Genomic DNA, 25774 nt, shown 5'->3' with positions numbered 1-25774 from the left:
CTCCATGCTGGGAGAACCACTACTCTCTTCCAAGCTGTCAGTCAGGGACATTTAAGTCTGCAGAGGTTTCTGCTGCCTTTTGTTTGTCTATGCCCTGCCCCCAGAGGTGGAGTCTACAGAGGCAGGCAGGCCTCCTTGAGCTGCGGTGGGCTCCACCCAGTTCGAGGTTCCTGGCCGCTTTGTGTTTACCTACTCAAGCCTCAGCAATGGCGGGCACCCCTCCCCCAGCCTCGCTGCTGCCTTGCAGTTCGATCTCAGACTGCTGTGCTAGCAAGGAGTGAGGCTCCGTGGGCATGGGACCCTCTGAGCCAGGTGCAGGATATAATCTCCTAGTGTGCTGTTTGCTAAGACCATTGGAAAAGCACAGTATTAGGGTGGGAGTGACCCAATTTTCCAGATGCCATCTGTCACAGCTTCCCTTGGCTAGGAAAGGGAATTCCCTGAACCCTTGCACTTCCCAGGTGAGGCGATGCCTCGCCCTGCTTTGGCTCACGCTTGGTGGGCTGCACCCACTGTCCTGCACCCACTGTCTGACAAGCCCCAGAGAGATGAACCCGGTACCTCAGTTGGAAATGCAGAAATCACCCGTCTTCTGCGTCACTTACGCTGGGAGCTGTAGACTGGAGCTGTTCCTATTCAGCCATCTTGGAACTGCCCCCCTAGAAGCTCTTATCATGAGTTTTAATGTGATTTTAAAGAATCTTAATTCTAATGATATTACTTTCAAATAGAGACAGACTATTACAGAGTTTTATCTAACAAAGCTAACATTTATTTAGCATTTCAGTGATGTGAGACACCTTGCTAAGAGGTGTCTCAGTTCCCATTATAATCCTATTATAAAGGTGCCATGTTATGCCTATTTTACAGAAAGGAGGACTACAGCTTGAAAACAGTTAAGTGACTTGTTCAAGCTCACATGTCAGTCGAGTAAATGGCAAAACCTAGATTCAAACTCAATCTTGTCAAACTGCCAAGGCCTTGCTTATCATCACCATGTGCTATGGTTTGGATGTCCCTGCCAAAACTCATGTTGAAATTTAATTGCCATTGTAACAGTATTGGGTGCTGGATCCTTTAAGAGGTGATTGGCCTGGCACGGTGGCTCACACCTGTAATCCCAGCACTTTGGGAAGCCGAGGCAGATGGATCACCTGAGGTCAGGAGTTCGAGACCAACCTGGACAACATGGTGAATACAAAAGTTAACTGGGCATGGTGGCAGACACCTGTAATCCCAGCTACTTGGGAGGCTGAGGCAGGAGAATCGCTTGAACCTGGGAGGGAGAGGTTGCAGTGAGCTGTGATCATGCCACTGCACTCCAGCCTGGGTGATAAGAGTGAAACTCTGTCTCAAATAAATAAATAAATAAATACATACATACATAAAGAGGTGATTAGGTCATGAGGAATCCTCCGTCATGAATGGATTGATGTTGTCATCACGAGAGTGGGCTAGTTATTGCAGGAGTGGGCTCCTGATAAAAGAATGAGCTTGGGCCCATTTTCTCTCTATGTCTTGTGCTTGGTTGCCCTTCTGCAATGGGATAAGCCTTACCAGATGCTCATGCCATGCTCTTGAACTCCTCAGCCTCCACAACAGTGAGCCAAATAAACCTGTTGTTTGTAAATTTCCCAGTCTGTGGGTTTCTGTTATAACAGCAGAAAACAGACTAAGATACCATAGTATGCTGCTTTGAAGTGGGTGGGCAGCTGGGACAATTAAGGAATCAGTTTCAGTACTAAGTGTCTGGGATGCAATGCTTTGGGGGCCATTTTCAGGTTTTGTACAGCAGTCTTTCTTGGGTCACATTTTCACTGCTCTTTACTTCAAAAGGTCAAGTCAGACATCTTTTAAGCAACATCTATGGGTAGGTTCTGATGGCATCTTCCTTATATCTGCATATGATTGGAAATCTAAGAGCATTTGGGAACCTTGTCACTGACCATCTTTTTTTATTGTAACTCTACATTAAAGTGGGGTGTTTGTTGTTGTTGTTGTTGTTGTTGTTTGAGAATGATAAGGTACCACGGGAGCAGAATTACATTACTGGAAAAGTGGTGGCTAGGTTTATAAAAGCAAAACAGTCAATGATGTTCTCAGTCTCAAATTATTTCAAAATAAAAAGATTTTTTAAGAAAAATTTACCTAAAATGATTAGTCTCTTTTCTGTTTAGCCACCAGCTTCCTATATTCTTAGATTGTTTTATTTTGATTTTTGGGGGTTTTTTATTGTGATTTAATTTTTTATAATCATGTAAAACATTTACATGGTTCCAAAGGCAAACTATAAAAGAAAGTATATTCAAAGAAGTATGTTTTCTATCCCTGTTCCCACCCTCCTTCATAAGTAATCATTTTCATTAGCTTTCAGTTTATACTCATTGTCTTTGCTTTAAAATTGTAAATGTTGTAGCTGTGTGTGTTTTTACATACACATACATACACACACATTTCCCTCTTCCTTGGATAAAAGGTGGCATATTCTACACACTATTCTACATCTTCTTGTTTTATTAAGTCGTAGATACTCTGGAGTTCACTCAATAGCAGGGTATTAAGATTGTCCTTTTTTCTTTTTAAAGCTCCAGGATATTCCACTGGATTTAAATTTTTCAAAGTCTCATTTGATAAACATTTGTTGTCTACTGTGTGTGTCATCTGTCAAGGGTAGTGCATAGCATTATAGGGCAAACAGAAATGAACAACATAGAGTCTTCACCCTCAAGAAACTTACAGAATTTTAAAATACTTTTAAAAATGTGTACCTCTCACAGTAGCTGATCCAGTAACAATTATTTTTATTTTTACCCATCTCCTTTTTAGAGAACAGAGTAAAAATTTTTTTGCCATCTATTGTTTCTGTTATATTTAATGTCATTTCAGTAGTATTTATAAGCATTCTAGGAACACATCCCAACATTTAAAATACTTAGATATATGATTGTAAAGTGTGTGGCAGAGAAGTACATCATATGAACGTATGCTATTTCTAAATACTTGCTATTAATTTTAGTCCCTCTAAAGTCAGAATATACCAGACAGTCCAAATTACTGTAATTATACCATCCTTTTAAAAACTTGGCATCTCTTTATTCCCAATATTACTCCAGCCATTATCATTGTGACAGGTTCCTGTTCTGTACCTCACTCACATCTGTACTCTTCTCCAGTATTCCTTATTTCTTTAACATCTGTATCTCATAAGGTGCTGAACTTTTCTTTGAAGACTTAGGCATTGGGGCTGTGGGGGTACTAGCCTAGACTTATTGAAAGCAGCTCACCTATGGTACTTTGTCACAGGAGTGGGTATATCTGTGCTAGGTATTGTCCTTCTTATCTCTTTGTTGGCTCTTAGGGGCACTCCGTCTCTCAGGGTCCTGAGTCTGACTTTGCATCTTTGAATATGGTGTCTCTCCTTAAAGTCATCTTGGTTACACCTTAGGTTTTCCTTTTCTTTGCCTATCCTCCAGTAGTGGCCCTGAAGCCTATCCATGTTATCATTTGGCTACTCCTGGCTCTTCCATCCTGGACCTGTTAACCTAGTTGCTCTTGAACTCTGCATATAATGCCCCCTTCCCTTCCTCTTTCCCCTTTCCCCTTTCCACAGTTGCTATCTAGGTTTTCTAATTTCTTTCCTGACACTATGTATGGCTTTAGTCAAGCGTAACCCTTGTCCCTAAATCCACAAATATAAAGCTAAGACATGTTACTTGTCTAGTTTTCCTAGAGAAGGAAACTTCTCAGGTCTTTGTATGCTTCCTCATACAATTGTAGGTTGCAGCAAGGTTAAATAGCTGAAAAGTGGTGAAGGAACATGTTCAAGAAGTTTCATATTATTTCACTACATGAATGTAGATGTGGTAATCTAGCACCTACTGTACTACTTAAAGCATTTCCTACAGTGAAAGCTTCTGAGAAAATAAATACTATTCCTGAAGTAACCTCACAAAAAAACCTTTTTTAATTCAGAAAATTGATTCCATGTTAACTAAGTCAGCATTTTCTCTCATCAGGCATCGCAACTAATGACATTAATGAGAGCCATGCCATATTTTTTAAAACAAAGGATAAAAATGGGCAAAACTGAGAATTTTAAAAGGGAGTTGTTTCCAGTAGTCTATTTGAACATTGTGATTAACCAAGAAATAAAACAAGAAAAGGCCATTTTAATTGTGTTTTTTAGTACACCATTAACAGTACATCAAGCTCCTTATGAATTGAGACAGTATAAAATGAGTGCTTATGTTAAAGTAGGAAAGCCATCAGTCTGCAGTACAGAGCCTTGTATTAGAGTATCCCAGACCTGAATGAGTATTACCACCATTAGGTAATGCTTAAGTGTCTATTTTAATGAAAGGGTTTTTTGTTGTTGTTGTTATTATAGAGAACAAACACTAAATTGACTAAATAAATGAAGTTTAAACAAGAAATAAAACAGCTAGAATTTGCTTGCTTTTGTTGGTGGTGATATGCTCTTGCAGCCCCAGAAAATTACATCAGCATTGTTACCCTCGACAGGGAGCTTTATAATTTGTAGCATGTAAAATAACCCTTCCCAAAAAAGAAGAGAGCCAGGACCTGTGTTGAACTACTTACAAAGCAAGCATGTCCCTGGTGTCACCTTAGTAGTTTTAGTGAGAAAGATGGGATTTCTAAGGACAATAGTTCACAGTTGTGCTCTCTCTGTTTTCTGTCTTTCATGCTTTAAGGTTTTTTTGCTCTCTTATTTTAAAGTGTGTGTCTCTGTGTATGGGCATGTAAATAAATATGCAGATGGTGGCACCTATGTAAGAAAATGTTTGAACACAGCCCCAATTTCAGAGCTCAATATGGCATGGGGAATTCTTGGGAGAATGTGACCTATTGAGGGTTGGTTGTTTGTTTGTTTTTAAGATGGAGTCTCCCTCTGTCACCCAGGCTGGAGTGCAGTGGTGTGATCTTGGCTCACTGCGACCTCCGCCTCCCGGGTTCAAGCAGTTATCGTGCCTCAGCTTCCCGAGTAGCTGGGACGACAGGCGCCCGCCACCACACCTGGCTAATTTTTGTATCTTTAGTAGAGACAGGGTTTCACCATGTTGGCCAGGCTGGTCTCGTACTCCTGACCTCAAATGATACCCACCTCAGCCTCCCAAAGTGCTAGGATTGTGGGCATGAGTCACCGCGCCTGGCCAATTATCATAAATATATGCTTTTTAGTGGACCATATAGAAAGTTCTATTCTGGTTCTTTATATGGTTGGGTTTTACTTTTATCTAAGTAATGTAAGCCATGGTTTTAAAAGTCAAATCATGCTACTTCTAACAACAAAAAAGCAGTGTCTCTCCTAATTTGTTCCAACTCCACCACTTTAAGCATTTTTGCTGTTTCTTCTGTAACTAACAACATATATTACTATTTCTTGATTTCATAGTTTCAGATATCATCAGTTATTGCCTTTTTGCTATGAAAGATGTAGATCTTTTATGTTGCTACCTTCCCACCCCACTTCCTGGTCCCTACTTACTTTCCCTTCCCCATTTTTATAATATTCATATTTCAGTTATTCATATAATATGATTGTATTTCTTGTGTAATTTATTGTTATATCTGGGGTGAATCATTGACTCATTTCTTTGGTTGCTTAGTTTTTTGTTGTTGTTTTTGAGACAGAGTCTCGCTCTGTCGCCCAGGCTGGAGTGCAATGGCGTGATCTTGGCTCACTGCAGCCTCCACCTCCTGGGTTCAAGCAATTCTCCTGCCTCAGCTTCCCAAGTAGCTGGGATTGCAGGAGCGTGCCACCACACCTGGCTAATTTTTTTTATATTTTTAGTAGAGATGGGGTTCCACTATGTTGGCCACGCTGGTCTCAAACTCCTGACCTCATGATGTGCCCACCTCGGCCTCCCAAGGTGCTGGGATTACAAGCGTGAGCCACCATGCCCAGCCCGATTGCTTGTTTTTCTATGTATTATTGCTAATTTATCCCTAGGCTGTCCCACTAAACTATGTAAATTTCCTCAGTACATTCAACCCCATTGGATAATTTATCACATTCATTGTTTTTCTTGGTGACAGAGGGCCCCCTGCCTGTGAGCATTTCATCTGTTTCATTGTAAGTTGGTTGCTGTCCTGGCCTACTGGGCTCATCATGAGAATTCCTTTTGCCTTTCATCTGTGCTAGAGTCTTTGTTCCCTAGGTTTCTTGTTTTTTTGCTTTTTTGGTTTTTTTGGCTTCCTTCTTCATTTTGATAAAGTATGCCATCTAGTAACTTTCTGAGAAGAGGTGCTTTTTTGAGATACCTGAAAATGTCTTTATATTACTCTACAATTTGATAGTTTGGCTGGGTGTAGAATTCTAGGTGACAATTTTGAAAATATATAGCATATGAATGAAAGCTTATATGATGCAACGAGACTACTTGGGGTCATATCATACTTAACCAGCTGTGTGTGACATGGGCACATCACATAACCCTTCTGTGCTTAAGTTTTCTCATCTAAAAATCAGGCGTAATATCTTACCTGCCCTTACAGTTATTGAGAGGATTGATTGAATAATGTATGTAAAGCACTTAGGGCAGTGCCTGGCCGTTTTTCTCCCAAAGCTTTAATGATATTCTCTTTACCCCAATGCCCTAAAATTTTACAATGATGTGCTTTACTGTGGGCCTTTTTAAAAGTCGTTATACTGATTGCTTAGAAATATTTTTAAATCTGGAAACTCATTGTTCTTTAGTTCAGAAATTCTTTAAAATATTTCTTAGATAACGTCCTTTTCTCCAGTTTCTTTGTTCTTCTTTTCAGGAGTTGCTGTGATTCAAATAACATAAGGGCTTATAAGGTTGGGCTTCATCTCTAACCTTTTCTTTCCTGTTCCTCTTTCTTTATCTGTTTGCTCTACTTTGAAAGATTTCTTCAGCTTGATCTTCTAACCCTTCTGTTTGAGTCTCGTGGTTTAGCTCTCATTTTTTATTTTCAAGGACTTTTTTCTGAATGTTTTTCTTTTAAACTATTGTATAGTTTCATACTCTTGTCTTCATAGGTTTCATATTCTTATCTATCTCAAAGTAGTATATTTTTGAAATTTTCTTTGCCTTATACAGGGAACAGTTTCTTCAGAAGAATATTAAGAGGCAAGTGTTAAATAGGTGCCTGGGAACACTTTGTATATGGGTAAATTCATTATCGGTGATCAGACAAAGACTAGGCCATTTTTTGAGCACCTTATGGATATCCGTTATCTGTAGATCTTTTGTTCTTAAGCAGGTCAGTTTGACAGAAGAATCTTCTGATCTTCTGCCTTGGGCTAGGGGTATGTGTATTAGGGGGAGGAAGGGTACACAGGGGCATTTAAGTCTGACTGCAGTGGTTCTGAGAGATAAAGGCTGAGGGTCTTTATTTTAACATGTTTAATACATGGAACTTCCCAGTTAATCCTCTTGTTTGAGTACAGCACTTCAGTTTGACGTGAGCTAGGGGTCTGGTGTCCAAAGTCTCCAAAAAGTGGGGGAAGGATAATTTGCTTGGTCAAAGATATCCAAGGTCATACTGCATACCTATTAAAGGTTCAGCCAGTCCTCCTGTTATCTGCTCCACCATGCAACCCTGCCCTCAAAGATACCTGGTGCTTCCTATTCCTCAACCTTTCTTGGGGACATTTTGACAGGCATATCAGCGTGCTTCTTACTGCCTCGCCTTATTGAAAGCTTGTGTTCAGGTTCTACAGAAAGCTTGTGTTCAGGTTCTACAAAAAGATGTCAAGAAGGGATTTGATGTGCAAGAAATTTATTGAGAGTGAAAATGAATAGATAGGGAGCTGGAGGAGGCTGGAACAGCCATCACAGGTTATGCAGGTCTGACCCCGTTGGAGGAAAAAGGGAAGAAAAAGAGGAGGATTGGGTAGGGAAATTATTTGACCAAGGTGCGGTTTCAAGGATGTTTTGGCAAGGCCTACTGGGAGTCCTTGAGCCAAAGTTGACCATCAGAGACCCATATCTCACAGGAATTAGCCTGCTTAAGTATTCCTGCTGCTCTTAGTCACCAGCTGAGAGTATTTATAATAGCTGCTTTGAAGTCTTTTCTGCTAATTCCAACATCTGGGCTCCCTCAAAGGCAGTTTCTATTTTCTGCTTTTTTTTCCCCTCCTTTGTAAAGGTCACACTTTTCTGCTTTTTGCATGTCTCCTAACACTTTGTTATAGCAACTGTGGATACTGACACCTTCCTCCACTCCAGGGTTATTCTTTTTTAGTTACTTGCTGGACTAGTTCAGTGCAACCTCTGATGTCCCTCTTCAGGACAGGTGTGGTCCTCATCCGTGCATTTCTCTGCTACCTCTGTTGGTGTTAAACTTAACCAATCGATAGCTGATTGCTCCCTTCTTTTTGACAATGCCCTGTGGTATAAATTGCTCTATAGTCTGATCCAATTAAAATTGGGTCCCTTGTCAGGGACAAGTTTTTCTAGTCTTTGAGACTTGCTATACCCTTCCCTGAGCAGAATCTCTGCACTATAGAGTAGGAGCTGGGGAAAATGGGGAACTCACTCCTCATTGGCTGTTCCACCCAGATCCTCCCTCTGAAGCAGGGTTTTTGTGTTGCCGGGAAGGAGGAGGTATGAACTGTGCCTCCTTTTGCCTCTGCTGCTACTCAGTATGGATCTTCCACAGCTCAAAACCAGGGAGTATGATATCTGTCAGTGTTCACTAGGTGCTGAATGTACTCAGAATAGTTCTTTCACCCTAGGAAGTTGAAGGAGATGGTAGCTGCCACTCAGCTGCCAAACACATCTCTGTAGCTCTCTTGACAACACAGAGCTGTGTGGGCAGGGGGGACTACGCTGTTTACCAGCTTCCTCACCTGATTCGTCTGTTTTTAGCTGGAGTTTAGGGGGGAGAAATGGCTGCTGCCATCAGCTTCTGCCGCTTGCTCTATATAGGCCTTCCACAGCATGGAGCCATGCAAAATGGGATCTGCCAATGTTTACTAGCTGTCAAATCCACCCTGAGTAGCTCTTCCACCTCAAGGGGTGGATCTGCCCTTAGCTGCTGAACTCCTTAAAACAGTTCTTTGGCAAAACAGAGCTGTGGGGGGACAGGTGCAGTCCCTGTGTGGTCCCTATCTCGAATGCTACAGCCTCTTATTGTTCTTATCAAATTTCTGTAGATTCTATTGAATAAATGCTTCTCAATTTGTTGTAAGCCCTTTGATCAGTCTCCAAGGACTTTGAATGATTGTGATTTTTGACCAGCTAATATATGTCACTCCAGGGGAGAGATATCCCTGAGCTCCTTTATACAGCCATTCCAGAAGTCCCACCTAGTCATTGTGGGGGTTTTTTTGGGTTTTTTTGAGACAGAGTCTTGCTCTGTCGCCCAGGCTGGAGTGCAGTGGCATGATCTCAGCTCACTGCAACCGGCTCACTGCCTCCCGGGTTCAAGCGAGTTCCCTGCCTCAGCCTCCCAAGTAGCTGGGATTACAGGCGCACACCACCACACCCAGCTAATTCTTGTACTTTTAGTAGAGACAGGGTTTTACCATGTTGGCCAGGGTGGTTTTGAACTCCTGGCCTCAAGTGATCTGCCTACCTCAGCCTCCCAAAGTGCTGGGATTACAGGTGTGAGCCACTGCGCCTGGCTGTCATTGTGTTTTTAATGATTCCATCTTAATAGAAAACTAGTTTTACACAAATATAATCAAGTGACTTAAATTGAAAGGACTAAGATTGAAAACTGAATTGAAATTGAAAATTGAATTGAAATTGAAACCTAAGATTTTTTGAAAGGTATGATTTTTATTACGGAAATTTACTTGATTGAGCTTTATTTTAATCAAGAGTTTATATTTCCATTTTTAGAATTAATTCAGAAAAATAGCTAACCTATAAAGTTCATCTTCAGAATTGAGTCATTGTAGACCTAAGAAGCAATATAGCAGAGTTATTAAGAGCATAGGTTCTGGGGCCAGACTACCTAGGTTCCAGTCTTTGCTTTGCAGCTTATTGGTTCTACCTAGGTTCCAATCTTTGCTTTGCAGCTTGTTAGTCCTTTTTATTTTTGAGACAGAGTCTTGCTCTGTCACCTAGGCTGGAGTGCAGTGGCATGATCTCAGCTCACTGCACCCTCCGCCTCCCAGTTCTCCTGCCTCAGCCTCCCAAGTAGCTGGGATTACAGGCATGTGCTACCACACCCAGCTGGTTTTTGTATTATTAGTGGAGACAGGGTTTCACCATGTTGTCCAGGCTAGTCTCAAATTCCTGACCTCAGGTGATCCACCTGCCTCGGCCTCCCAAAGTGCTGGGATTACAGGCGTGAGCCACCGCGCCTGGCCGCAGCTTATTAGTTCTGTGAGTGAGTTACTTAACTGCTCTGTGTCTATTCATATATAACATGAGCATCATCTGCCCCTTAGAATTATTGTGAGGTTAAATGGGTCAACACATCTAAAATAGAGCCTGACTCATAGTAAGTACTCAGTAAATGTTAGCTGATGGTTATTGTTGTTAGACATGTTAAAGGCAAATAATCATCTCATCTTTGTATTTTATTATTGAGACCAATAATGTTATTATCTAAAGCCAGAGACCTTGATGAAATGCTGGGTGCCCAACTAGCTATAATATGATCTTTAGTTCCCTCTAGTGGAAGAAAATTAGATAGGCTCTTTGCATAAACATGCTGCTTTTGGAATTGTGATCATTTAACCTAATAAAATTACCCCTGAATAATTAACCAAAGACAATATCCACATACATAAATGGATTTAAGAAATTGTTAAAACTTACAATCTTAAATATTCTTTCCAAGTGAAACTTTTTTGGGGACATGTAATTTATAATATTAAGTAATATAGTATATAAACCATCCAGTGACATAAAAAGTTAGGCATATATTACTTTTGTTTAAAGCAAGTGCATTCAGTAGTAGTAGTACCTTGAAGTTTTCCATTTTAACATTCATACCCAGTTATCTGCAAGTAGATGGCATTTCTTGGTCATTCTCTGAGAAGTCTTTAATCATTGTGATATGCCACCTGGAGTAGATTTCCTTGAAGTTTTGGCATTTTTAGCATCCTCTTCCACATAGCATATGGGGTAACAGAAAGATTGCTAGATTGGGAATCTGAGACCTGGGTTCATCTTCCAGTTCTGCTATGAAATATCTGTGTGACTTCGGGCATGTCTTACTAGGGCCTCATTTTCCTTCTGAGTGAAATTTGAGGATAGAGAGGAGCATGTGATGATAACTGTCTTACTGTCACTTCTGTTTCTAACGTTCTCTGATTCAGTGATACATACACTTTGATGTGAGACAGGAGATGTATAATAGATGTTGAGTCCAAGTTGGGTAAATGGGTCCTGTATGCTTGATGTTGCCTTCTAGCAGGATTGGCAGGAATGGAAATCACCAGCAGTGGAATGATTTGGTAAATGCCAAGATCTTGAGGCATCTATGGAGGCGGTTGCTAGATTGCAACAGGGTATGCCTCCCTCAGCTTGGGAGATTGTTAAAGAGAACTTTGAGGCAACGTCTAAGTGGGATCTTGATGAACAAGTAGGGGGTTACCAGGCAGAGAAGGAAGCACATGGAGTATCATACAGAGGGAACAACATTTGTCAGGGGACAGAGAGCAGGGGGCCAGTGCACAAGCTGCGGGTGGTTCAGGATTGGGGTCAGGGAGGCTGAAGGAAGAAGCTACTGGAAAGGAATGTATAAATGTGTGACTTCAAAAAAAGAAAAGCAAGAGCTAAATTGTTTGACTAAGAAGCAGGAGAGCTAGCTTCTATTTCCAGTTATACTGTTAAATAGGTCTGTGAACCCTAGTTAAGTTGTTAGACTTAAAAGATTTTTTGGAAGGCTTTCAAAGCCATGCTGAGGGATTATAATGTCTTGCTGTATGGAATGGAGCTCAGTGAAGGTTTTGGAATAATATAAAACTGTTTTAGAGTAAAACTATGATGACACTTTAATGAGTCTAAAGAGAAGAAACTAGAGGCAAAGAAACCCATTTAAAGATCTTTGCTGTGATCCAGTCAATAATTGTTGAGGGCTGAAACTAGGGTAACCGCAGTAAGGGAAAGATGGTTTTGACAGGTGTTGCAGAAATAGAATGGACAGGTTTTGGCAGCTGCATATAGGAAGTAGAGGAGAAGTGGTAGATGGTGTGAAGATGACTCCAAGGGCTGTCTGGAAGATTAATAATTTTGGTAATCAGTAGGCCACACACATACAGCTACATGGGTTCTGTTTACTTTTCTTAACTAGTGTCCTTATTATTAAACATTTTGAGTGTGTCTAGTTTTTTTCCCAAATAACCCTACGGTCAACTTGAGGTTTTTTATGAAATATGTGATTTCCCAAAAAACTGTAGATGAAAACTGAAAAGTTAAAGTAGGCATAGAACTACACTACCTATAGCAGTGTGGTTTACTAATAGATGTTCACATTGCTGCCTTCTTGGTGTCAAACTCGGTTTGATTGACATTTGTTAAACATAGGAAAGAATGATTTCCACCAAAAATGATGAAAGGAAAAGAAAACAAAACTTATTGTGCATGTGCACCATGGCAAGCACTCTCACATACTTTATTAATCATCCAGGCCTAACTACAACCCTGTATAGGAGTTGTTATCTTACTCTTTCTATTTTACAAATGAGGAAACATGTTCTAAGGTTATGCAGCTACTAAGTGATGAAGACAGGAAAGACAGGTCTTTTGACTACAAGTCTATTGCCGTATCTATTATATCATAACTGCCTGCCAGCAGAATGTGTTAGTGCTTAAAAGGATAGATGCCAGATCTGTGGAAGTAGGGTGACCAGTCATCTTGGTTTGCCTGGGAATGAGGGTGGGTTCTCAGAACCCAGGACTTTCAACCTGGAAAGATCCTCGGTGCCCACAACTGAGAAAGTTGCAGGCAAACCAGGACAGGTTGGTACCCTGTCCAGAAAAGTCACTTATATGAAATAAACCATTATCTAGAATGACTTAAATAAGGTATTTACTGTATTTCTTCCCCATAATATTGTGTCATCAATGCTAAATGACAAATGATTCCTAAGTGAAGAGGAGTTAAGGCCCCGCCTTCCTTCCATCTGTTTGTTTTCACTGGCTCTGAGCATCCTGCCTTGCTGCAGTTACACTCAACTATGTGTGAATCAGATACTAGATGCCTTTGCTTCTAAGTCAGTTTTGTTTTATTTTTTTATTTTTATTTATTTATTTGTTTATTTTTAGACAGGATCTCACTCTGTCTCCCAGGCTGGAGTACGGTGGCATGATCTTGGCTCACTGCAACCTCCACCTCTCGGGCTCAGGTGATCCTCCCACCCCAGCCTCCTGAGTAGCTGGGACTACAGGCACACGTCACCACACCCAGCTAATTTTTGTATTTTTTGTAGGAACAGGGTTTCGCCATGTTGCCCAATCTGGTCCCAAACTCCTGGGCTCAAGCGATCCACCTGCCTCAGCCTCCCAAAATGCTAGTAGAATTACAGGCATGAGCTACCGTGCCTCGTCTCTAACTCAGTTTTGAATGAAACGTATGCTTTGCCCATTCCAAATTTGATGAAATGGCAAAAGAGCTATTCAGGGAAAAATCAAGGAGGGCTGTCAGTATCTGTGATTTCAAAGTATTTATCAAAACAATTAACTCATTTTTCTTGGTCCTTTTTCAAATAAGTATCACATATTGGTAGTTATTTCTTTACAATAAATTTGTTTTATACTATTTTTATGAGACTTTGTTGACAAAAGGATTCTGTAGCTGGATGGGGAAACCCATATTATTAAAAGAAAAAAAAACCTCAGATAATCATTTCACTATGCCGTATAGAATTTTTACCTCATTCATTTTTTACATATTGAAAGAGACCACAAATTGCTTTCTGGGAAAAGTTTTGGCCCTGCTGTCAGTATTTCCTGGGCTGGCCCCATCCTGGAAGAAGGAGATTTGGGGGAGAAGTGGGTGGTAAGGAAATCTATCCTGTCAACATGTCCTTGTTGAGCTCCTCAGCTATCAGTTAATAAATATAGAAAGTAAATTATAGATAACACAGTTATGAAAGTATAAAGCACAGGTATGTGAAGAACATTTTTTTACTTTGACATATTAGTTGAATTCCCATTTTATTTCAGTAACTTCTCTTTTGCTTTTTAAATTTTATTGAAGAATGTATGCACAATAAAATGTACCCATCTAATTGTACACTTCAGTGAGTTTTGACAAATGTATGCATTCTGTCATCCCACAAAGTTCCTTCGGGCTCTAACATGTATGATTTTTAAGACTTTAATATTGAAAAGTAATTGAGTTATAAACTGATATTTCTCTAATTTTCTTGTATAAAGTAAGGAATACCATGTTGAAATAGGTGTCTGGTTTTTCTAATAGTCAAATGCCCTGATCTTCCCTTCTTTGGTTTACATTTCCCAAAATGAAAAGCAGCAGAGCAATTGCACCTTTTAGACAAACTTAGAGCATTGTATTTCTATGTTTGTCATATACAAATTTGTTACACTTATCAGAACTGAAAACTCTTTGGGAAATATATTACCAAAACCCCATTAATTTGTAAATGCTTAATGCAGTTACAATTGATTTCTAATTAATACACATTTGCCTATTTAAGAAAATTTTCACATCAGTCAAACACTGAATTAATGGTATGCTGCTTCCTTTCTTTATTCACCTGATGATGATATTTGGGGCCATAGGAATTTTTTTTCAATGGGCAAGAATTCAAAGAAATTAGAAGCTGCTTGGATTTCTCTTTGTGTGTGTGAAAAAAGACAACAAAATGTATAGAGCTAGTAGTGAAACATGTAAAAAAAAAAAATCAAAGAAATTATGAGTTTGCAGTTGACCCGGATTTCTATGGGGGCCTGTCTAGGCCTCTACTCTTCACTAGCTGAGGTCAACTTTCCTGAAGGTCAATGAGGAAGATAGCCTCATTAAAGCCAACCTGACCTCTGTTGTTGCCAAAGGCAGCTGGGATCTTTATTCTTCAACTTGATTATTAGATAAAGGTAGAACCCAGCAGCAGAAATTGACTTTGCTACTATAATCCTTCCAAGGTTCTGCTTGGATTCCTTTCCTAAAGTATCATTTGGTCATTAATTTCAGTACACTAAGGAAAAATATGTTGAGTCAATAATGACTTTCATTTACTTATTTTGTTATTAATATTTATTGAAATGAACACATTAATACTTGTCCTAGTTCTTTCTTTGACTAGATTAAAATATTCTTTATTTTGATTTTGTGTCCAGGTCAGCTCTTAGCGAATTTTGTTTAACTGTTGAATTTCTAACACAACCTAGACATTGTTTGGAAATGAATGAGAATACTTATATATTTGTTAGGAAAAGCGCAGTGTCTAGTTTCTGACTATCACTAGTTACAATGCAGCTGAAATAAGCCGGTTCTGTAACAGTCTTGATAGCCTGTCATTCAAGTCAGTATTACCATATTAGCACTATTGTGTGATTGGGTCTTAGGATATATAAAAACTATGCAGACCCAGGAGGCACTGTGGTGTGATGTAAAGAGCAAAGGGCTTTGGTTATTAGTCCTGCTTCCTCCACTTACTAGCTGTGTGATTTATATCATTGAGCCCTGGACCTCAGTTTCTACCTCTGTAAAATGGGGAGATGTATGTGCATATATATGTATGTGTATATGTACATGTATGTCATGCAGGGTTATTACAATAACAATTAAATGAGGACTTATAGAGGGGCACTTTAAAGTCTCAAAGGTTGCATTAGATTAACAATAGTGAAAAAATTCCAGATTTAGTTATTAAATGATGGATTTGGGTTATTAAAAGAAGCTATAGGATTTCCTTCTGTGAAAGTATTTTTTAAAAACACATCTGTTTGAATTTAGATTCTTTTTGGAATGACTGACATTATAAATATCTGTAAGAATTACAGAACTCACAATCAGGAGAGGATAAGAATTAAAGCAAGTCAACTTATCTATAGTGGCACCATTCCAATTTGGTAGACACTAGCCACATGCAGTTATTGAGCACTTAAAATGTGGCCAGACCAAATTGAGATTTGCTATAAGTGTAAAAATACATGCTAGATCTCAGAGATACAGTACAAAAAAAGAATGTAACTTATTTTATTAATTTTAGTATGATTATATGTTGAAATAATACTTTGTATATACATTGAATTGGATAAAATATGTTATTAAAATGAATTTTACCTGTTTCTTTTTAGTTTTTTAATGTGGCTACTGGAAAATTTAAAATTATATACATGGCTTACATTATACTTAAATTGGATGATGCTGATCAAAATCTTTATTGAGCTAGGTGCAGTGGCTCACACCTGTAATCCTAACACTTTGGAAGTCCAAGGCAGGAAGATTGATTGAGGCCAGGAATTCGAGATCAACCTGGGCAACATATCGAGACTCTGTCTCTATAAACTATTTAAAAATTAGCTGGACATGGTGGCACGTGCCTGTAGCCCAGCTGCTCAGGAAGCTGAGGTGGGAGCATCCCTTGAGCCCAGGAGTTCAAGGTTACAGTGAGCTATGATCACACCACTGCACTCCAGCCTGAGCAACAGAATGAGACCCTAGCTAAAAAAAAAAAAAAAAAAAAAAAAAAACCCTTATTGAATGCTCTCGAGCAAACGAAATCTTAAATTTGGATTTTTTAAGTTCAGATACAGATAGAATGAAAAATTCTCCTAGTTCTTCAAGAAAAAATAGTAGTAAAATAATACTTTACAGGAAAATTATTTTTAAAACAGACCACTTGAACCAGCTTCCCTAACTTTCTCTTACTTGAGGACCAGTCTGATAGGCAGACCCTGGTGGGATACTTGCTTTACTATTGTTGGAAAGCCCAAACTTTTTAGGAAAATAATAATTGTTCTAATGCCATATGACAGGTTGATTTCATTTAAGTTTCTAATTTGGGTTAGAAAATTAAATATTGCTACCTGTATTACTAGTTCCCCTTTTAAAGGGAAATAAATTGATAAAATAAATATAGGCACATAGTTAAATATAAGGACACTAAACACAGAAATAGATTAGTTTAAAATATTTTTAAAATTTCCTGAGAAATTACAAAAAAGAAAGTACAACTTAGCCATAAAAAGGAACAAAATAATGCCATTCACAGCAAGCTGGATGGAGTTGGAGACCATTATTCTTTTTTTTTTTTTAATCTGAGATGGAGTCTTCCTTTGTTGCCCTGGCTGGAATGCAGTGACGTGATCTCGGCTCACTGCAACCTCCGCCTCCCAGGTTCAAGCAATTCTCCTGTCTCAGCCTCCCGAGTAGCTGGGACTACAGGTGCACGTCACTACACCCGGCTAATTTTTGTATTTTTGGTAGAGATGGGGTTTCACCATATTGGTCAGGCTGGTCTCGAACTCCTAACCTTAGGTGATTCACCTGCCTCGGCCTCCCAAAATGCTGGGATTACAGGTGTGCACCACTGCACCCAGCTGGAGACCATTATTCTAAGTGAAGTAACTCAGGAATGGAAAACCAAACATTGTATGTTCTCACTAGTATGTCAGAGCTGAGCTATGGGGACACAAAGGCATAAGAATGACACGATGGACTTTGGGGGAAGGGTGGGAGGGGAGGTGAGGGATAAAGACTACACATTGGGTACAGTATACACTGCTTGGGTGACGGGTGCACCAGAATCTCAGAAATCACCACTAAAGAACTTTTCCATGTAACTAAACACCACCTGTTCCACAAAAACTATTGAAATTTAAAAAAAAAATCTACTCATTAAAAAAAAAGAAAGTACAAAGGAGAGTGAAGAGAGGTACCAGTTACTAGTCTGTAAACAAAACAAAACTTCAAAATAGAGATGGTAACCCTGGGTTATGTCATTCACAGGTACATTTTGTGCTAACATCTGTAAGCAGTCAGATAATCACCACTTTAAATCATATTTTCATCACCTGCTTTCGAATTCCTTCCTGCTTTGCCTCTAGAGTTGATTTGTAGGCAAATAGTGTTTTTAGTTTGGTATGTCAGCGTGGACTTAATAGCACTTAATACATATATCTTTAATTCACATTCATATTTAGAAAAAACATTTTTAGTTTAATATTCGTGGAACCTATAGTTGGAATGGATATATAATGTATTTGTGTTTTTAATTGTGCTTTCTATTTGAGCTATTTAATTTATACTTGAATTCAGGAAAACATGACCACAATTTTTCTAGATCATTGCCCTTATCATTTGAAATATATTTTTATGTTGCTAGTTTCATACTGTCCAATCAGTGTTCTGACTTTAGTTCTGAAATGTCAGATCCGGTGACATTTAAATTGCTTTGAAGGCTGGCCCCCCAGCAATTCTGCCTTTATTTTGAGAGTGGGTAGGTGATAAGAGACTAGACCAAGGACTTGTTCAGCCATTTACCAAATCAAAATGTGAGGCTCAAATGGAGCCAAATGTGTGGCAGAAATGGAGCATCCATTTCTGCTTACAAACTTTCAGTATAACCAGTGTATCACATAGCAAATGGTGAATGTGGAGATAAAAATACAATTTAGACTGGGCACGGTGGCTCATGCCTGTAATCCCAGCACTTTGAGAGGCCGAGGCAGGTGGATCACTTGAGGTCAGGAGTTCAAGACCAGCCTGGCCAACACGGTAAAACCCCATCTCCAGGTGCTAAAGTTGAACGAGCTGATGGATATGAACCACCAGTCCAAGAATCTGTTTAAAGTTCAGACTTAAAATAGTGGCAAATAAAAAGTCCTCATTCGTGATGGTTTGCTTCTGAAAGAAAAAAAAAAGTCTCTACTAAAAATGCAAAAAATTAGCCAGGCATGGTGGTGCACACCTGTAATCCCAGCTATTCAGGAGGCTGAGGCAGGAGAATCTCTTGAACCTGGGAGGTGGAGGCTACAGTGAGCCATGATCACGCCACTGCACTCCAACCTGGGCGACGGAGCAAGACTCTGTCTCAAAAAAGGAAAAATACAATTTAGTTACATGAAAGAGGCAAAATAGAAAATAAACTGAAAATAAAGAGAAAAGATCAGTTTTAATTGTGGCAAACACCAAATCTGTTTACTTCATGACTCCAGTGTCATAGGATAGAGTTAAAATCAGGCTTTTGATTAGAATAGAGAGGAATGGAAAGAGAAAAACTTAAGTTGAAAACAGAAGATATGAAAGGGTGAGTTCTAATAAAAATGGGAAGCTAGAGATAAACATAAAAATGAGTAATAAAAATTTTAAGCCTTTCCTAGAATTGGAAGTCAGAACACTCCTGGAGAGGAAAAATCTGTGCAGGCATGTGATTGATGATGTCTGGCTCAGCCTGGCCCTCCAGCACACTTGTTAAAAGCTTTCCTCGTGGTTATGACTTCCCAGCACAAACCCCACAGCTGCTTCACATCCTCCCCTCCTGCGGGGCCTTCGTAACTACTTTTGGAGATGGAGGCATCTTTCCTGTGCCTCTGATCTCTTCCTTTGCAGTAAACACTGAGCCCCCAGCCCTGCCGTGCTGGGCTCCACACATCCAGCTTCTCATTAGAATCTTAACACTGCCCTTTCCAACTGATTTGGTAGACTCTGCAGGTGCCACATCACTTGTCACTGCCCCATTTCATTGACTCTAAGAAAGTCATTTGTAGAAGTTAGCGGTCAGCCTGCAGATGGTAGGACAAAGGCAGGACCAGCACCATATTTTCTGACTCCAGATCCTGTAGGCTTTTCCTCACTGCCACTTACAAACACACAGAGTGCTTCCTTTAAAAAAACAAACAAGTAAAACCTTCTCTTGACCCCGCTATTTCTTTCCTACTGCCAGATTCTTCTAATATGATCATGTTCAAACCCAGCATGGCATTATTGGAAGGACTGCTGACTTTGGAATTGGGCAGGCCAGGGTTCAAAACCTACCCTTATGATAGCTGTGTGATCTTGAACACATTTCTAAGCCTCAGTTTCTCCATCTGTAAAATACCTACCTCACAGTGTGGTTGGGACATCAAGTGACAGTGACTATATTAAGTACTTAGCCCAATGAGAGGTGTGATAATTTTAATTGATTATTACATAATTTTCTCAGGCATACTGACTTCAACCCTGACTCCTCCCCAAAAATTGATCTTGCCCAAAATTCTCATGACCTTTTCTGGCTGAATCTTTTGGTCTTTTCTCAGCTTTCAGCCTTCTCCAGCTACTTACAACTTAATTTCCTCTATTCTCTTGATTTTCTTAATATTATTGATTCTTCCTTTCCTTGTGGCTTCTCTTTTGTCAAATTTTCTGACTTCTTTTTCTCATTCTACCCTTATGTAAGTCAATCTTCTAAGGTTCCATCTATGATCATTGCTCTGTTGACAAGACTAAGTTGAATTAATAAATCAGAAAGGAGATAATATTATCTATTTTGCTTTGTGCAGTACATCCTTAGCCTTGGTTCTTCCTTACCTGTCCCCCTTTTACTTTCTAATATAAAAATGTCACATTGGATTTTAGTCATCAGCAAACAGGCAAAGCCCCAGTGCTATTAGCACTGGATGGCTTTCATTATTCTATTCCACGTAGACATGGCAAGCGATTTCCATGCCCAAACTGTTTTATATGATGATGATGATGATGATGATGATGATGATGATGATGATGATATTAACAACTTTGTTTTCCAAATAGTATTATAGAGTTTACACAGTAGTCTTACATACATTATTTGGATTTGTTCTTCAAAGTAACATTGTGAGGTAGGTAAAGTTTGGAATTATCCAACACTTTTTTTTTTTTTTTTTTTTTTGAGACAGAGTTTCACTCTTGTTGCCTAAGCTGGAGTGCAATGACGCGATCTCGGCTCACTGCAACTTCTGCCTCCCAAGTTCAAGTGATTCTCCTGCCTCAGCCTCCCGAGTAGCAGGGATTACAGGCGCCCGCCACCATGCCCGGCTAATTTTTTACATTTTTAGTAGAGATGGGATTTCGCCATGTTGGCCAGGCTTGTCTCAAACTCCTGACCTGAAGTGATCGACCTGTCTTGGCCTCCCAAAGTGCTGAGATTACAGGTGCGAACCACCACGCCTGGCCCCAGCACATTTTATAAATGATATTTTAAAAATTCTGACTTTGACTCTAGGAGTAGTGCCTTTTCTGTTTAAACCATACTATTTTTTGTTCCCTATTCCGTATAGCTTCCCTGATAGGTCTATAAATGCTAGATTTTAGGCTAAAGAATAGACAACATATTTTTATTTTATTTAGGGAAAAACTAAGAAAAAGAGGTAAAAATCAAAACAGTAAATTGAGTTATTAGTTTATTAGCAGATCAAGGAAGAGTTACAAATTTGGAGGCTGAGATTTTATTAGAAGAGTTGGGGAAAGTATTTGTGGTTTTTTTTTTTTTTTTTTTTTTTGCTTTTGGGGAAAGTATTAAGAAATGTGAGAAATGTGTACTTTTTTATTAAAAGCCCACTCTATACTGTATATAGATTTAAGCTTGCAAAAAATACGAAAAGCTATAGTCAAAGATTTTAAAGGGTAAAAAGTTAAGCTAAGTTTAAATGGGGGATTTCATCTCTCTAGTTAGAGAAGTATCCATGTTACCATAGATCACATCCATTCATTCATCATTCACTCTAATTGTCTTTTGTTCCTACCTAATGAAGTATGCTGTATGTTTGTTTTACAGATCTAAAGCGGGAAGCCAGTATCTGTCATATGCTGAAACATCCACACATTGTAGAGTTATTGGAGACATATAGCTCAGATGGAATGCTTTACATGGTTTTCGAATTGTGAGTGTGTATTTTAATTCTTAAAGGGTAAAACTTTAAGTGACGTTGGTGTTGGATAATGCTAACACTTTTCTCTTGAAATTTAGCAGTAGTTGTGAACTTATCTGTTCAGAAAGACCTAAAGTCACAAGAAAAAAGGATTATGTCATCATAAGGTTTACAGTGGCAAAGGAAGCAAAAGCTGGGCATATTCAGTTACTCTCATGCTTTCAGCATGCTTCAGAGAAGAGACTCCAAAAGGAAATCGAGTTCAGAGGAATAGGAGGATCCCAAAATATAAACTTCTGACCAGTAGAAGTCTTAGTGAAGAAGAGTAGGATGAAAGTGGAGGCATCCATGTAGCAAGACTCTTGGCAACTAAAAACAAGTAACGACAGACTTAGTTTCCTCTTTTGATATAATCACCATATGGCATATAAGGGCAATTTTATAGATCACAGTGTATCTTGATTTCAATAAGTCACTTGATATGTTTGTCACAGACTTTTTGTTGGTAAGATGGAGAATTGTGAGCTAAGGATAGTACAACTGGGTCATCCAGCTCTGGTCGGATGATTGTGTCCAAAGAGATTGTATAAAGCTTTATAGGACAGCATCCTGCAGGGTTTTATCTTTGATCCTATTCTGTTCAAAATTGTAATCAGTCCGGGAGTGGTGACTCATGCCTGTAATCTCAGTGCTTTGAGAGTCTGAAGCAGGGAGGATTGCTTGAGGCCAGGAGTTCGAGACCAGCCTGGGAAACATACCAAAACCTGTCTGTATTTTTTTCTAAAAAAAAAAAAGGTTGTAATCAGTGACTTTGATTAGGAAAAAAAACAGAAGATACGCTTGCTAAATATTCAAAAGATACCAAGGTCAGAGGGTATATTCATTACCTATTGCTTCATAACAAAATGCCCCAAAATGTAATGGCTTAAAACAACATACATTTATTATCTCAGTCTCTGTGGAATGTGTGTTCCAACTTAGCAGGGTCCTCTGGCTCTGGGTCTCTCACAAGGTGATAATAAAGCTGTTGGCCAGAGCTGAAGTCATTTTGAGACTCCACTACAATGTGGATCTGCTTCCAAGCTCACTCACATGATTGTTGGCAGTGTTGCCTTCCTCACAGGCTACTGGACTGAGAGCCACAATTCCTTAAGAGCTGTTGGCCCAAGCCTCCCTTGGTTCCTTGTCCGTTGGGCCTCTCCATAGAGCAGCTTCCAGCATGGCAGCTGACTTCATCAGAGCAAGCAAGAGGACAAGTGAGAGTATGAGCAAGACAGAAGTCACAGTCTCGTAACCTAATCTCCAAAATTACACACCATCACTTCTGCAGTTAGAAATGAGTCACTAGATCCAGCCTATACACAAGGGGGATGGGATTATACCAGGGCCTGAATATCAGGAGGTGAGGATCACTGGGAGGCATTTCACAAGTTGCCCCCTACAAAGGGCTAGCTAACATATTGGCTGTCTACATCAAAATTCAAAAATATTTTTACAAGTTTGTAGCAAAGGAGCTGAAACAAAGAAGGTGAAATTTAAGACCAGTTAATGTTAACTCCTTCATTCAAATATGAGTAAGTGCAAGATCAGTGTGAATTTAGTTGTGATTATGTGAAAAAAGATGTAAACATTTTAGTTATTGTTTGCAACAGCTTAAAAAGCCCTGAATGGATGGTTATCCTACAGTAATTAGGAGTATATAGTATTCAGAACAAAGTCATACTCCCCCCGTTCACCCTGGACCATTCATAGTAAGCAGGACACTGGAATATCTGCAGAATAGGATAACCAGAATGGAAAGGAGCCTGAAAATTGTGTCATAGAGACACAGCCTTCAAAATCTTTTCTGGCAAACCTGCTAAAAGAATTTTGAGGCCAGGCATAGTGGCTCATGCCTATAATCCCAGCACCTTGAGAGGCCAAGGCAGGCGGATTGCTTGAGCTCAGAAGTTCAAGACCAGCCTGGGCAACGTGGCGAAACCCTGTCTCTACAAAAAATACAAAAACTAGGTGGGCGTGGTGGCACATGCCTGTAGTCTCGGTTACTTGGGAGGCTGAGGTTGGAGAATCACCTGAGCCTGGGAAGTCAAGGCTTTAGTGAGCCATGATTGCACCACTATACTCTAGCCTGGGCAACAGAACAAGACCCTGCCTCAAAAAAAAAAAAAAAAGAATTTTGAAAAACATATGTACCCCTTCACGTATTTTTTAGGTTGATATATAAAAACTTTTATTGTGAGAATTCTCAGTGTCTTGAATATTCTTTTAAATATGTTTTGTTCGTTTGTTTTTTTTTTTTGAACAAAGTCTCACTCTGTCACCCAGGCTGGAGTGCAGTGGTACAATCTCGGCTCACTGCAACCTCCGCCTCCTGGGTTCAAGCAATTCTCCTGCCTCAGCCTCCCGAATAGCTGGGACTACAGGCACGCACCACCATGCCCAGCTAATTTTTGTATTATTTAGTAGAGATAGGTTTCACCAAGTTGGCCAGGCTGGTCTCGAACTCCTGACCTCGTGATCTGCCCGCCTCGGCCTCCCAAAGTGCTGGGATTACAGGCATGAGCCACCACGCCCAGCCTTAAATGTATTTTCTACACAACTGTAGAATTGCCTGTTTATCTCATTCACTGTATGGAAAATGTCCGCTATGTGACCTACATGGCAATGCTAGTCCTTATTGTCAAATCACTCAGCCAAATCAGACTCATTTTCTGTCAGGGAAAAAAAAAAAAATCTGACTTCATTTTTCAAACAAAATTAAAGTGTTAAATGGACATCCCTGTGACACTCATCTTAGTATTGATTTTGAATTCTTAAACAGCTTACCATGAATATATTGCCTGGATAAAGTAAGGTGGAACCTCCCTTTTTTTCTCAAACTGTCTTTGTTTTGCTTTCAAGGGTCTCTCCCTCCCTCAGGGGCTGTGCATTTCCCAGCCATCTCTTTGAAGTTAGGCTTTTTGGGTTGGAGGAGTAGTTTGCCTTTTGGATGGGTAACTGGAGATGTGGAGATGGGTGATTGTAGATGTGGAGATGTAAAAGAAAAACCAGCAGACCACAGACTTGTTTACAAACAGACAAAATTATGGAAAATGAAGATAGGGAAATTGATTGCCTTAAAAATATCCTAGTTCATGTGTCTCCTGGAAGGACTTTGGGTATTCCCAGAGATACCCAAATCCTGGGTTGAAGACCACTGGCCTGGAAGAGCAGTTGAAAGACTGGGAGGCTTTGGTTATCCACGAATGTATTCGTTTCATTATTCTGCTGGAAGAGTCCCCAAAGCAGAAGCCCATAGATAGAACATAATCAATGTCCACAGTTATTTGAAAAATTGTCATATTTAAGACTATATGCTTATTCAGTGTAGCATCAGAGGCTGTAACTAGAATCAACAAGTGGCAGACGTCACCTCTAACTAAAGAAGAACTTTTTGATGATTAAACTTACTCCATGAATGAAGCAGCCTGTCTCACAGACTATGTAGTTTCTCACTAGAAGCACTCAAGTTGAAGCTGGATCCTTCTAAGGGGCCTGAAGATAAGGTTTTAATTTTGGACTAGAGATGGCCTCTAACATCCCTTCTAATTTTAAGATATTATAATTCTTTTTTTTTTTTTTTTTTTTTTGAGACAGAGTCTTGCTCTGTTGTCCAGGCTGGCGTGCAGCAGCACGATCTTGGCTCACTGCAACCTCCGTCTCCCAGGTTCAAGCGATTCTCCTCCCTCAGCCTCCCAGGCACACATCACCACGCCCGGCTAATTTTTGTATTTTTAGTAGAGACAGGGTTTCACCATGTTGGCCAGGCTGGTCTCACACCGCTGGCCTCAAGTGATCAACCCTCCTCAGCCTCCCAAAGTTCTGGAATTACAGGTGTGAGCCACCATGCCCAGCCTCCTAAAAAGCAAGTTTTACATACTATATAAAGTAATGATCACAGAAAGCAAATTTTAAAAATTCACCTAAATTTCACCATGTATGCTAATTGTATCAAAGGGGCCTTAGTGACAGTGTAGTAGAGAAAA

The 25774-nt window shown here is 39.7% G+C and overlaps 1 protein-coding gene across 11 annotated transcripts in view; it reads left to right on the top strand.

Annotated features, from left to right (window-relative positions):
* Window positions 1-25774, top strand: part of CASK (calcium/calmodulin dependent serine protein kinase) — a 400245-nt gene that overhangs the window by 112822 nt on the left and 261649 nt on the right. For all 11 annotated transcript variants that reach the window (XM_009234749.4, XM_054544490.2, XM_054544486.2 and 8 more), the window contains exon 3: window positions 21656-21761. In XM_009234749.4, the coding sequence (XP_009233024.2) occupies window positions 21656-21761 (106 nt within the window). The remainder of the gene's footprint in view (window positions 1-21655; window positions 21762-25774) is intronic.

The sequence above is a fragment of the Pongo abelii genome, chromosome X, assembly GCF_028885655.2.
Source record: "Pongo abelii isolate AG06213 chromosome X, NHGRI_mPonAbe1-v2.0_pri, whole genome shotgun sequence".
NCBI lineage: Eukaryota > Metazoa > Chordata > Mammalia > Primates > Hominidae > Pongo > Pongo abelii.
This window is presented reverse-complemented; position numbering and strand designations above follow the sequence as displayed.